General features: G+C 40.1%; 1 protein-coding gene across 2 annotated transcripts in view; it reads right to left on the bottom strand.

Annotated features, from left to right (window-relative positions):
- The window catches only part of NYAP2 (neuronal tyrosine-phosphorylated phosphoinositide-3-kinase adaptor 2), a 234,027-nt gene that overhangs the window by 170,431 nt on the left and 50,391 nt on the right, over window positions 1-13,205 (bottom strand). The window contains exon 2 of one of the 2 annotated variants that reach the window (XM_088446262.1): window positions 10,990-11,230. In XM_088446262.1, the coding sequence (XP_088302388.1) occupies window positions 10,990-11,192 (203 nt within the window). In that variant the 5' untranslated portion in view covers window positions 11,193-11,230. Of the gene's footprint in view, window positions 1-10,989; window positions 11,231-13,205 lie in introns of those variants that run through there. The other variant, XM_088446263.1, reaches the window with a different exon arrangement.

Here is a 13,205-nt window from a genome sequence, read left to right as displayed (position 1 = left end):
CTCCCATACTGCACTGGGGCCCTATCACCTGATGACCGGGCTGCAGTGCACTATGGGAGACCAGCTGACCGGAGGGGAGTCATCACCGGAGGCCCGATCACCGGTCCCTGGAGTCAGGTAAGTGAATTTTTTTTTTATACTATTTTTTTATTTCTTTTTTCTACAGTAATCAGCTTGCGGTCTGTTTAGACCACACAGCTGATTACTGGGACCGACTCCCGACTCTGCTCTCCCCATTAGAGCAGACCAGGAGTCCGGTAACCGGGGGAGACCCTGGATAACGCCACCTCCAGGTGGTGTTATTATCACAGGGCTTTCCCTGATATTTTTTCACATTTTATTTTTAGTAACTCTGGTCGGATCACATTTCCCATTACAATTATGGGAAATGCGATCTGCTTTACTAAAAATAAGTGATACTTAGGGGTTGGAGTAGAATTTTACGAATTCCACTCCAATTGCCCTGTAATAACTATGGGTGATACTAAAATAATGTGAAAAGGGTGTGAAAACCCTTATTATTTTAGTAAAAATAATGTTGATAAATAGAGCCCACAGACACCTAAAAGCATACTAGATACTCACACACAATAGGACAGAAGAACCAGATACTAGCTTTGGGATATTTTTATTACTAAAATTATTTATTACATATTTTGTGGCATTCAGACTAAGCAGTTGTGCGGAAGCAATATATGGATTATGGCTGATTATGGAATAATCTAGTGCTCTGATTGGCTACAGGCTTCTTCAAGCCATAGCCAATTCAAATGAATTTACACACTGACGTCCCCAAAACAAAATGAAAACAGCACACACTCGCACACTACTAGATTATCCCTAATAATTAATCTAGAAAAGTGCAGATGCATTTTTTTCTATTTCATTTTTTTTTATCTTCTTTATTTTTGAATGACATGCAATTCAAATTATACCATTGCAACATCTGCCAACAAAGAAATCTGAGACAATAGGGCAATATTGCATTTTTGTGCTATTTGAACAAAACCATAGCAACCAGACATTTGTTTTCATTGTCTAACTTGCTATAGACAAATAAAAAAGAGAGTTGATGATTGCTACTGTTTAGTATAAATTTGCTCTTAAAAGCAGTTTTTAGAAAATGTGTATTAATATCTTTTTTTTTCTGGCAGCAACATACTGTATACTCTATGCAAATTGTAATAAAGAAATCTGTAGTGATTATCAGTCATAATTAATTTTACACTGTAAGATTTATTCAGATGATGAAAGTGGGTTCATCATTGCGGATCACTGCAGAATAGCATACTTGCCTACTTTTGAAAACTAGTTTCAGGGAGATTATAGTTGGTGATAGAATGAGCCGTTGAGGATACGTGTCATGCTCCACCCAAAGGGCAAGTCTAGCTCCACCTATGGGCGGATCTACGTTTAAATGCTTGTTGTGAGATGTTTCTATATAATTCTAGTAACAATATATTTTGGAAAATGTTGCAAGTATAGACACTGTGACGTAGTGTTTTGCATGCAGATGCACCCGCAGTCGCACACAGAATATAGGTACAGTGCCGTAACTAGACTTTTTGGTGCCCTGTGCCAGAGAGAGCATTCTCGCCCTCCCCCGTCCCCACATTTTTTAAATAGGGACATAAGATAGTGCACCTAAAAAAGGGCCATGGCCTCATGGGAAAGGGCCAGGGAAGAGATAGGGGAGGCCAGGAGATGCTGGGGATAAAAGAAGAGGAAGCTACAAGTGAGAATGATAATAAACAGGATAACTGACAGTATGAAACAGCGTCCCCTGCCCTGTGGTGCCCTGTGCCATGGCACTGGTCGCACTACCCTAGTTACGGCCCTGTATAGGTATGGCGCATATCATTTTAATCAGCAGAAGCTGCTTGTGTGTCCAATTTGCTTTGCGAATAAGATGCATTTGGAGCTAAAAAGTTGCACGAAAAGACGCTGGGTGCTACCCGGTTGCACGACGCTGGCGCGTTATGTTTAACACGACTTGCAGCGCATGGAGATAAGATGTATGTGGTTGTGGACACATCTGTTTTAAAATTGCTGCCTTCAATATTCCATTTCCTGTTTGCAACTATTCACTATGATATTTCTTTTCTTCTTACTCAACACAAAATACATGATAAATATGATGCCTTAGCAATAAATTCCAAATGCAATTTGACCTTGTGTGAATTTAACCCTACAGTAAGCATATATTTCTTGCCAGGTTGCCTGAGAATATGCTGCTACAGTATGTTTTTGGTGTATTAGATGTTATTTAATTGTAAACATTGGACACCCGGCAACTTATAGGCACTACCTATATTTATTGGCTGTACTCTTTTTCATACCTTTATAGTATCCTCCAAATCATTACAGACACCAGATACTCTAATTAAACACCACTTACACCAATGTGAGGAATGCATTGTTATCTGTAATACTACATACATCATACATACTTATCGGACTGTGGGCCTGATTCAGACCCGTTCGCTATTTGCGTACGCTCGCTAGATGCGTATGCAAATTTATCAAAGTGACGCCACGTGAAGCGATCGCTCACCAAGGCATAAGCACGCCCACCATGTCTTAGCGAGTGGCCACTTTGTGAAACCGTATGCCCAATCGCACAGGAGAGCCACCCACCAGCAACACGTCATCTCCAGGAAGTGTAATAAAACATTGGTACATCGAGCACCATTGGATGTGAACGCAGTGCTTGAGGTAGTTTTACCCTATCGCAAGCATTGCGAGGAAATTAGTGTTAAAAAAAAGGCAAGTGACGTGTACTATGTCGCTGCCTGTGAATTATGCATGCCTCTAAAACGGCATTGAAACACTCTGGTACGCCTGCGTTCACATATCCAACCCCCCGTTATTAGTGTCCTGCTCCTGTAACCACCCACAAACGGCCTCTCCTGTCACTCATTACCCTGGGCTGCCTTTGCTGGGCGAACGAGAGGGATGCGATCGCAGTGTGAAGTTCGCGCACGCGCAGACCGAAGCATGCGCGTACACAGAACATCGGGCCGCTTGCGAACGCACAGCGCGAGCGAGCGGCTCTGAATCAGGCCCTGTATTTGGAATCCTGATGTATTTATTTAAACAGGCTGCTTTCAGTCCAGCTACATAAAATATATTTACCTTTACCCTTAGATCACGCTCATCGAGGTAGCTATAATTTTGATGCTCTATTTTACATATATATATCATTTATCTACTTTTGAAGCTATACCGTAAATAGAAATAATAATAGCACACCTTTAATGTTTTGAGCTGCTTCCTTACTTCTTACATATAATGATAGGAAGAGAACAATATAGGTAATGGGGAAGCGCTGTGTGTTTAACGTGAATTAGAAGGTGTGACGTATAATAGTATGTCGTAAGATGGTTGAAAAAAATTATAGAAAGAATGTATATTTTGGTCTATGATAACTGACACAAAATATATTACTGTAGGAAAAATCAGAGATTTTTCAGTGGTTAACCTTAAGCCAACGTTAACATCTCTTTACCATTTTCAACACTATACATTTATTATGTCATCATTCAGAATGTCAACATTTAGGATGTCGATACCAAAATGTCGACATCATCTAAATGTCATATATGGACTGAATGTCAATATTCAACATGTCAACATAGTCCGGATGTTAGGGTCAGGGTTAGGTTTAATGTCGGTTAGGATTAGTTAACACATCTATGGCAAACCCGCTGGCAATGTTGACATTATGTCAATGTCGACACTGTGAATGTCGACATGTGACTAGTCAAACCCCTGTCCATGTCAATATTCTGAATGTTGACATTTTGTACTACACCCTTTTCATAGGAGATTTGTCTTATCTCTGCACCATAAATAGACCCCTTAGTTACAAGTTTATCACTATCAAAGTCAAAAATAGATAACTGGAATATGAATATTTTTAGTTTAAAGCTATGGCAAATCCTACAACATGTCTTCTTGCACCCAATAGAAAATGCAATGCTTCAGAACTTGTTACATAATTTACTATCACAGTTACCTGTACTGAATTAATTATTTGATTATTTGATGTTCAAAAGCACCCTGCTCTTCAATTGATGAAATCAGAACAGTCAACTGCAGTAGTTTATTAAGTAGGAAGTTGAAGAGCAAATTATTCAGTATGGTATGGAAAGGGTCTCGTTGGAGGGTTTGTTGCAGTATTTTAAGAATGATAAATTTGCACTAAACTATTCACACCACTATATTAAATCTCCATCAATTTACAGCACTGTTTAGCAGGAAATAAAAATATACACACCTGACAGTAGGAGATCACACTGCACATTTCCTAATACAAATAACAAGGGTTCGTACAAAAAAACTAAGTAATTGTTCAGGTTTTCAAAGCAGTATTAGAGAAGTGAGCGAATGTTTAGAGCAAGACTTCAGAACGAACCTTTCTGTCTGCCGTATTTTTCATGTAAGCAGTCAGGCAGCACTGTCAGACAACGCTCCACCTCCGTAGCATCTGGCTGTTTACTACAAATAATGAGCAAGCACAAGGCTTTCAACTTGGCATTTCATTTGTAGTAAGGGGGAGGGGAGCAATCTGCAGCAACATATGAAATATGAAAGAGAGAAAATGGACAAAAGACAGATTGGCGTGATGACAGTAATCTAAAAGAGCACTTAGGTAGGTATTATAAAACCAAATAAAAGCATATATATATTTTGTTCCCTAGATCATTTAATAGACTGTGTTAGCCATCTGATATGTATCCAGGCCTATATTATTTAACTCCATTATATTGCATAATAAACAGCGAGTTACCACCCTGATCAGAAAACTGGGATGTGTATCACAGCTCGAAATGCCACTGCGACCAAAAGACAACAAAGTGACATAAAAAGATATATACGGGATAATATGCCCCAACTCAGGGCAGGAACAGTGCATCACCGGGTTAAAGGTCAAAATTTGGATATCAGCCCATTGCTGGGCATTTACGTTGTGTCTCTCATTTGCAACTGTATTAGAAATACCATTGCCATAACATACTATTATTAAATGCTCATGAAAAATTGTTTTTTAATGTATCAACAGTAGAAATCATCAGAACAAAAAAAAAAAACAATAAACCCCCCTGGGGTCTTAAAAAGGGAATAGAAACACTGCTAATGAAACAAAGGGGAGCAGAGATATAATTTATCCTGATATTACTGAAAGAACAAAGTAATAAGAAGAGAAGATTCCTCTCAGTACTCCTATGAGGGATGTCCTTGGTATAATTCAATATTCAATTAATGTAAAACAACGTTGAAAACAAAGTCCGTTAGCATTTAAGAAGGGTTTGTCATGCAATAATTGTTCTCTAATTTCAGTGAGCTGCATCAGGATATTTCACTCACAGTCAGCCATAGGGCACAGAGCCGGCCTGTGAAGAAATGGCACACAAACAATGCAGAAACCAATGGCTTTACAGCAGGAAAGGACTCTTGTGCCTCGGGAATTAGTTCTACAACACACTACTTACTACCATTATAAACTTTATATATAAAGGTCATTGGCCTCTAGTGCAAGTTTGGGCAATCTGTGTGGCTCTCCTGTTTTTGTGGAACTACAAGCCCCTGCATGCCTGTTACTCATACTTGCCTACTTTTGAAAAAGCTTTTCAGGGAGATTGTGAAAGCAACACCTATGGGCGCGGCGGTAAAGTGAACGTGTACGGCTACATCTGAGAGGCGTGTCCTAAAATTGATTTACATCCAAATGTAAATGAGCCCTAAAGCAGCTAGTAAGATGTACTTACTGATAAAAACACACTGATACTTTTCAGAAAATGCATGTAGCCATAGGGATCATTGTGCCTTATAACCAATGCAGGGAAATTACACTAAAGATACCATTTGAATGTATATATCTCTGGATTTTGTTAATATGACAGCTTCATAATGGGGGTAAGGTGCAATCAGAGAGATTTCTATACTCTTCAGGGAGACAGGGAGATTGCTAATATTTCAGGGAGTCTCCCGGACAATCAGGGAGAGTGGGCAAGTAAAATAAGATGTTACTGGTAAACTCATTTGGAATGTAATAAAACGATGCTCCAACCAACCTTGACCCCTAATACACAGGAGGAAAAATAATAAAAGCAATCAAAGTTGAGGAAATCAACAATGGTAGCAACAACAAGTAGTGCTTGATATGTCAGGGGTTCTAACCACTATACTGTAGCCGAGGAAGCATTGGTCCCTTAACATATCATGCAGCTCTTTTAGTTATTTCCTTTGTCGTCTGATAATAAAACAGCTCTGATGAAAACAGAAGCAGCATATTTATTTAAAAAATGCAAGATATATGCAAATATTAAGCATCACCAGAATGCATGTATAGGGGACTGTAGCAGATATTGGAGATATTTGCTGTGGTCCCTAGTTTTCGATTACGAAAGCAGCCCCCCATGGGGGCATATTATTCCAGTCATCCAGTTAGCCTGTGTATGGTAACTGAGAGAAAGGGAGCCTTGTACCACTGCAATCCATTTGAGCAATCTGGGATCTATGAAATGTTGCTGCCATGGTTTCTGGTCAATGGGGAGTATGTAATGGTGTCTGTGCACATATAAAAGGATTTATACCCTTACACACAAGTGCATAACATTAGCAAAGATGCTTTAATGCAAACATACAAGGAAAACAGACCCCTGTCCAGACTAGGCAGTGACAATGACATTTTTGCTTAATCAAAATAAAAAGCGTGCAAGTTTCATGTGATTCTATAAATATTAGAGAAGCTTGCAGACCTCTGTGTTTTGGTTTTGGTTCTAAATCATCGTCGTCTTTTAGTTTTGGCAAAACCACCCTCAAAAGTTTTGGATTTTTATTTTTTTTAAATTGATAGAAACAGCTAAAATTATGTAATTTGGGTCAGTTATTGTTCTTACATTAGTAAAAACTATAAAAACAATAAAATCAGTCATTTACCATTATTTCCAGTCAATTTTGACCACATCACAGCTCAGATTATTGTTTTCAACAATATTGTCCATTGTCCAATGACTGCAGTGAGCTGACTGGCTAGACTAAGTGATTGAGCAGTGGCACAAACACATGGCAGTTTAAAAGAATATAAATATAATAGCATAGTAGCAGCAGACAGAATGGCAGTTTAACAAACTATACAACCCTATATAATATTTTGAATAATTCAAGAACTAATAGTCTAAAAGTAAAAGCCCAGTAGATAATTCAAAATATCATCAAATCACAGGCCTCAGGCCAATAGCAAATTTTAATTGTAGAAAGTGATAATTAATAAGTTAATAATAAAATTTTCCAACCAGCAAATCACAGGCCTAAGGACAACAGATATTGGTAATTGTAGAAGGTAGAAAGTAGAAATTGATAATTGATTAAAAACAAACTCTCCAACCAGCAAATTACAGGCCTAATCAAATCAAATTATATGTCCAGTCAAATCAAAGAGAGTTTCATTACCAGAAGGTGCCTATTTTTTTTCCCATAAATTTGGTTTGGCTGATATAATCCGCTGACTTTCTCCATAACAGTTTACATGATATCCAGCCAGCACCCGGAAGCTCAGCAGTGCATGGAATGTCTAGAAGACACTCCATGCAGCTGTATACATGACAGGGTGCCTGCTTGTAGCAGCGTTACTGGCTGCAGGGTGCCTTACCAGGCATCCTGCTAGCCAAGAGCAAGGGCCATGGAGCAGTGATGGTGCCACCCTTAGCTCTGTGCAGTCTCACTGGTCGCACAATCCTATTTATGGCCCTGATAAGGAGTTTGATACTGTGTATATAGTATGTGGAGAAGCTTCTGGATGAGAAGCTTCTGATCGATGGTCTTGCAAGATACTGTACAGAACATCAATGTCTGTGACAAGTGGCGGTCCAGAATAAGATACATGCTGCTGTCATGACCTCTAGAAGAGAGTTGTGAAGCTGGAGCTCATACTTCAACACCTACAGTACGTAAGAAGGAAAAGCTCAGATTAGCAACTTGGATGAACTGTTCTCATCATAGTCAATTAGGAGGAATATAAAAGAGAGTCTCATTACCAGAGGGAACTTATTAGTATTTTCATAAAGTCAGTTTGGCTGAGATGATCTGCTGACCTCTTTATTCTCCATAATAGTATACACATATTCATACAGTCACCTTCATTATTCGCATTCATTGTATGGCAGCTTAGTGGTGATAACCACATGAAGACTTCTAACCTAGTTTCTATGCAGTCAGAAATTTGCTTTGTATTAATATAATTTTGATTCGGGACCAAAACTCCCAGTAAAGTACAGAAACTATATGCTGCCTGACACACACACACAATGTAGGCTATTTCCATACTGAAAAGTAGTGCATGCTATTATTTTAAATGATTTTCAAGATTGCAAATTACATAACGGAATAGGTGCCTAGATTGTTAATGTCCCTACCTCAACTTAATTTGTTGCTACAAATGGTACAGATGCCTAGACAAATGTTGTCAGGATTTGGGTAAAAATAATTCCACACTGAAGATGTCTTTTATTGATCTTTTGCCCAGGCATGACAATGCACTTCTTCTTGTCACTAGCATCAAGTTGACCTTCTAAAGTAGCATCCTCAATTTCTATGTCTAAACCAACATCATTAGTTTTGCTACTACTCATTTTAACATTTGCAGAGGGGTCAGAAATTGTGGAAGGAGGCTTCTCTAAGATTACAGTGTCAAAATCAGAAATGTCAGACTCACACATAGCACTTGTGGACACACTTAGACTCTCCTCAGGAATCTGTGAAGTATGTGAACACACAGTTTGTTCATCAGCCTTAGGGGTATATTTACTAAAGTGAGAGTTTTTAGAAGTGGAGATGTTGCCCATAGCAACCAATCAGATTTTACTAAACTTCTAACTAGCACCTTCTAGAAGATAATAGCTAGAATCTGATTGGTTGCACATCTTCACCTCTAACAACTCCCACTTTAGTAAATTTACCCCTTAGTGTTCTTTTTGTGCATTGATTTGTCTGTTTTAGAGGTTACTCAGATCGAGACTCAGATTGAGAAGGTGGTGCAAGTGAGTTTACAGATGCCTGACTGTGTTTGGCTCTGGCTTTTGCAAAAGTGCATAAAAGAGCAGTAGCAGGAGCACAACTCTTCAAATAAGGGCCATGGTCTGAGCCTTTCATTGCCATGGCGTGGGGTTTATGGCATGTTGTCAATATTACGTTTTTCAAAAGTAACTTCTCCCATCATAGTTAGAGGTGATGGTTTCTTAAAGATTTTCAAACATCATGTAGATTTGGAGCGCCCTTTCTTACACCTTCTTCTTACCCCTTGACCTTCTTTAAAAGTAGATGTTGAAGTACCATGACTGATTTACATCAGGACAGAAGTAAAGCTACTGTAGTTAAACTTAACTTAAAAGACTTGATGGGTTTCTTTTATGCCAGAAAAAATTGGAAACCCCAAATTCAGGTGTTTTCGAATGTCTGCAAAACCGAACCACTCCTCTCTAAAAAATATGACAATGCATCACTTACTATCCATGAGTGGAAAATCTGAATCGAATTATATAAAAGAAATAAAAAGTAGAAGTGGATCTATTGAATAATTATCTCCACAATTACTACGGACTAAATATATTTCAGTTCATGATAAAAATCAGTTTAAAAAAAAAATAATAAATACAGAATGTTTTCACATTTTCTTAGGGATATTCTTTTACTGACCTACAGTATTTTAAAAATGGAAATTTGTGTTTTAGTACATCCTGTGCACTAGCATATAATCAGTAATACCTCTTTTTGAAAACCAAACTGCAATCTTTGCAGCTGGCTATGGCTGTTATTTTAAACAGTACCCGGAGTACAACATAGTGGGAGTAACAGCTGATCTTTATCCACAAATCCATATACCTTTATTATATATCTGTTGTTTATAATTATTACTTTTATTCTTTATGGCTGAAACATTTATAAAATATGTTAAGTTTGTAGTCTAGGGTTAAATGTGTTTCAGCATTGCGCAAAGCTAGCTATATCGTCCAATTTACACAGGTACAAAGGGTCAGCGATATATAATAATCTAATTTCACTGTAGCTCCACATTCAGCACTAAGGGCCTGATTCAGCAAGGAACGCACGGATGCGGGTGCACGCAATCAGCTGCTGTGAGAATATGCTAATGAATGAATGCGCACGGCAATCACAGCAGAATATGCAGATGCCCAGCACTACATAATACCACCCACTTCCCTTTACTTGAGTCCTCTATACCTGGCAAGACAGCTAAAACATCGGTAACATTGAGAACCATCGGACCCATACACACAATAGTGATTGACCTGATCCTCCCGCAAACAGAGAAAGACTTCCTGTGTGCAACTAGACCTCAGGCTGCGTCTGTTTCCGCAAGGGCTTAATTATGCACGCCCCTGAAATGCATCCAAATGCACAGGCACACCTGCGTTTGCCCGACCACTCCCCCTCACCACCCACAAACGGCATGTCCTGTCAATCACTGTGCTCTGGTTCTGCCTAGCCTCTGCAAATGCAGTTCCCATCGCAACAGCAAGTTCGCACACGCGCACTGCTATGCATACACATGCACAATGCAAAATAATCAACCGATTGCGTGCGTCCGCTTCCAAATGTTCCTTGCTGAATCAGGCCCTAAATTTGCAAATTCACATTTAGTTACATTTAAAGTCTATGATTAAAGCTGGGGCAACAATGGTCAATTCTTTTTGCTGTGTGTTGTAATTGGGGATAAAACTAAGAACACCGGCAAATTTCAGTGGTAAAATATGGAAAAGTCTTACGTGGAGCAAGTCGAATAGTTTGTTTAACAGTTTTGAATATTTCACTAATGTCTACTGGCTGGCTACCCAGGTCTTTCAATTTTATATGTGTTGTGTAACAACTCATTTTGAACCACAGCAAGCATACAACTTATAGCAAGTAGGTTTTTAAGGTTAAACAACAGAAATTTGCAAAATGTAAGAATGTAATCATATTTACCGCTTGATCACTTCCTCTTGCTTCCGACGTTTTTCATTCTTTTCTTTCAAGTAAGCTAGATTTGTTTCATTTCTCAAGCGATCATTTTCTCGAGCAATGTCTGATGCGTTTTGTATTACCAAACCATCGTAGGCCTTAAGCCCCATATCTTCAATATATTGCAGAAATGTGCCCAGAGTATCGTCCTCTTGATTTGTACTCATGATCTTGCAGGAGATAATCTAAAAGCAGGTAAGTTGCCCTGTGGGTTAAGCAAACATCATGTCAATCATCAGACTGGTAAAACTTCAAAGCATTCTATGTCTTTGAAACCTATGTGATATGTCCAGAGCTAGGTTTTACATCATTCAAGCCTAGCGGAACTGACATGTACAATAATCACAATCATTTTACATAGAGCATTCTCTAGATCTATGGGTCCTCTCACAAAACAGGTCACACAGGAAAAATTCGTAGAGCTAATAATGCAGGAGTTCATGCATGCAGGGCCGTAAAGAAGGGCGGTGTGGCTGATGCCACAGCAAAGGGCAGAATCCACCATGTTCACCGACCTCCGCAACCTGCTTGGCTCCTGAAGTGTGCGTGGAGAGACCTGCTCTGCAACCAACTGTGCAACAGTTGCCTGGCAATGGAGAACCCCGACCTCCAGCCATCTCCTGACTGTCGCATTGCTGCCCTGATACAGCCCTGCGTGCATGTGTAAAGTGGAAATCAGTGGCACCCATTGATTTTATGCCACCCGCCATGGCCCCTGCCCTTTACTCAACACTCAGATTCCCAGTGAAGGTTTGATACACACCTACGACACTCCCATGATACTCGCACAAATCAGGGTGGTTATGTGTGATCACACTGTCACAGCCAAGTTCTCCAAAATATCCAATTTCACAGAGATCCAACCAAGTTGTGTCTGACTCAGAATAGGATGGACATATGCACAGATGCATAAATTAGCATCTGCGTATTCACTGTATGCAGACCCTCCTCATCTATGTCCATGAACAGAGATCTGTGAGACTTATGCCAGGTACACACTAGACAATATGTTGTCTGACCCGGCGAATCGGACGACATATCAGGCACTTCGGCCAGTGTGTACCTGCTATGTCGCTGACGATGTGCGCTCCTGCGCATCATCGGCGACATCGCCCATCAGACCTGCATGCAGGTTCGATGGGCAATATCATCAACGGGGGCCATGCTGCCGAATGCAGCATGGCCCCCACTGTCGCTCCGTCGCTCCCGTCATTGGTATATGCACCCCACCGAGTCCTGCCGCCAGCGACATCCAGCTTTAGAATCAACCCAAAGGATCTATTTCATCCCCACATAAACTGGGAGTTCACTCTTCTCAGTCCTCAGATGTCTATTTTTTTTCTGATAAAACAAATAGAAATTTGATTATTTCCAGCTGTCCTGATTTTGGGGGGGACAGGAACAATTCCGTAGTGTTTTGCACTAAAGGGCATGGTTTGGGTGAATTGGGTGCAGGGCTTATACAGTAGTGTGCTGATTTTGCATGTTGGGGAATATGCATATGACCTATGCAGAGGAAACAATGTATTCTATACAAACAGTAAGTACAGGGCTAGTAATGTGCTCTATGCTATGTTCATCCAGGGGCTGCCGAGAGGGGGGGGGTACAAATTACACGGGCCCAGGCTTGCTGGGGGGGCCTGGACCAGGAGCTGCCCCCCCCTCTTACATCACAGCAGCCCAGCACACAGCTGCACTGGGAGACTGCTCGGCCACTGCAGTCTCCTATGCCTGTGGGGAGAGCGATCACACTGATCGTGCCCCCCACTGGCTCACAGCGTCCCCCTCCCCAGCGCTTCGCGGCGCTGCAAAAAAAGTATTTTTTCTGCCTAAGGGAGCATGGCCACGCCTCACTCAATTAGGCCACGCCCCCTTTACCTGGGCCCAGCATGGCTATCAGCGTGCCTGTGTTCATCCATGGTTATGTAAAATAACAGTGTTCCATTTTTTTTTTACAAAATAATAAAGTTGAATGCTACCTCAATGCTGACAATTTGAAGATAATTATATTTTTTTTATAAATTCTACTAAATTTATTTAATAACACATTATTATTATCATTTATTTATATGGCACCACAAGTGTTCCGCAGCGTCTTACAAAGTACAGTACATAAACAAAAAGGTGACAGGTGACTTACAGTACATTACAATACAATGCAGGACAAGGACATGGATAAT

This window comes from Taudactylus pleione, unplaced genomic scaffold (genome assembly GCF_031769625.1).
Source record: "Taudactylus pleione unplaced genomic scaffold, aTauple2 ptg000395l, whole genome shotgun sequence".
NCBI lineage: Eukaryota > Metazoa > Chordata > Amphibia > Anura > Myobatrachidae > Taudactylus > Taudactylus pleione.
This window is presented reverse-complemented; position numbering and strand designations above follow the sequence as displayed.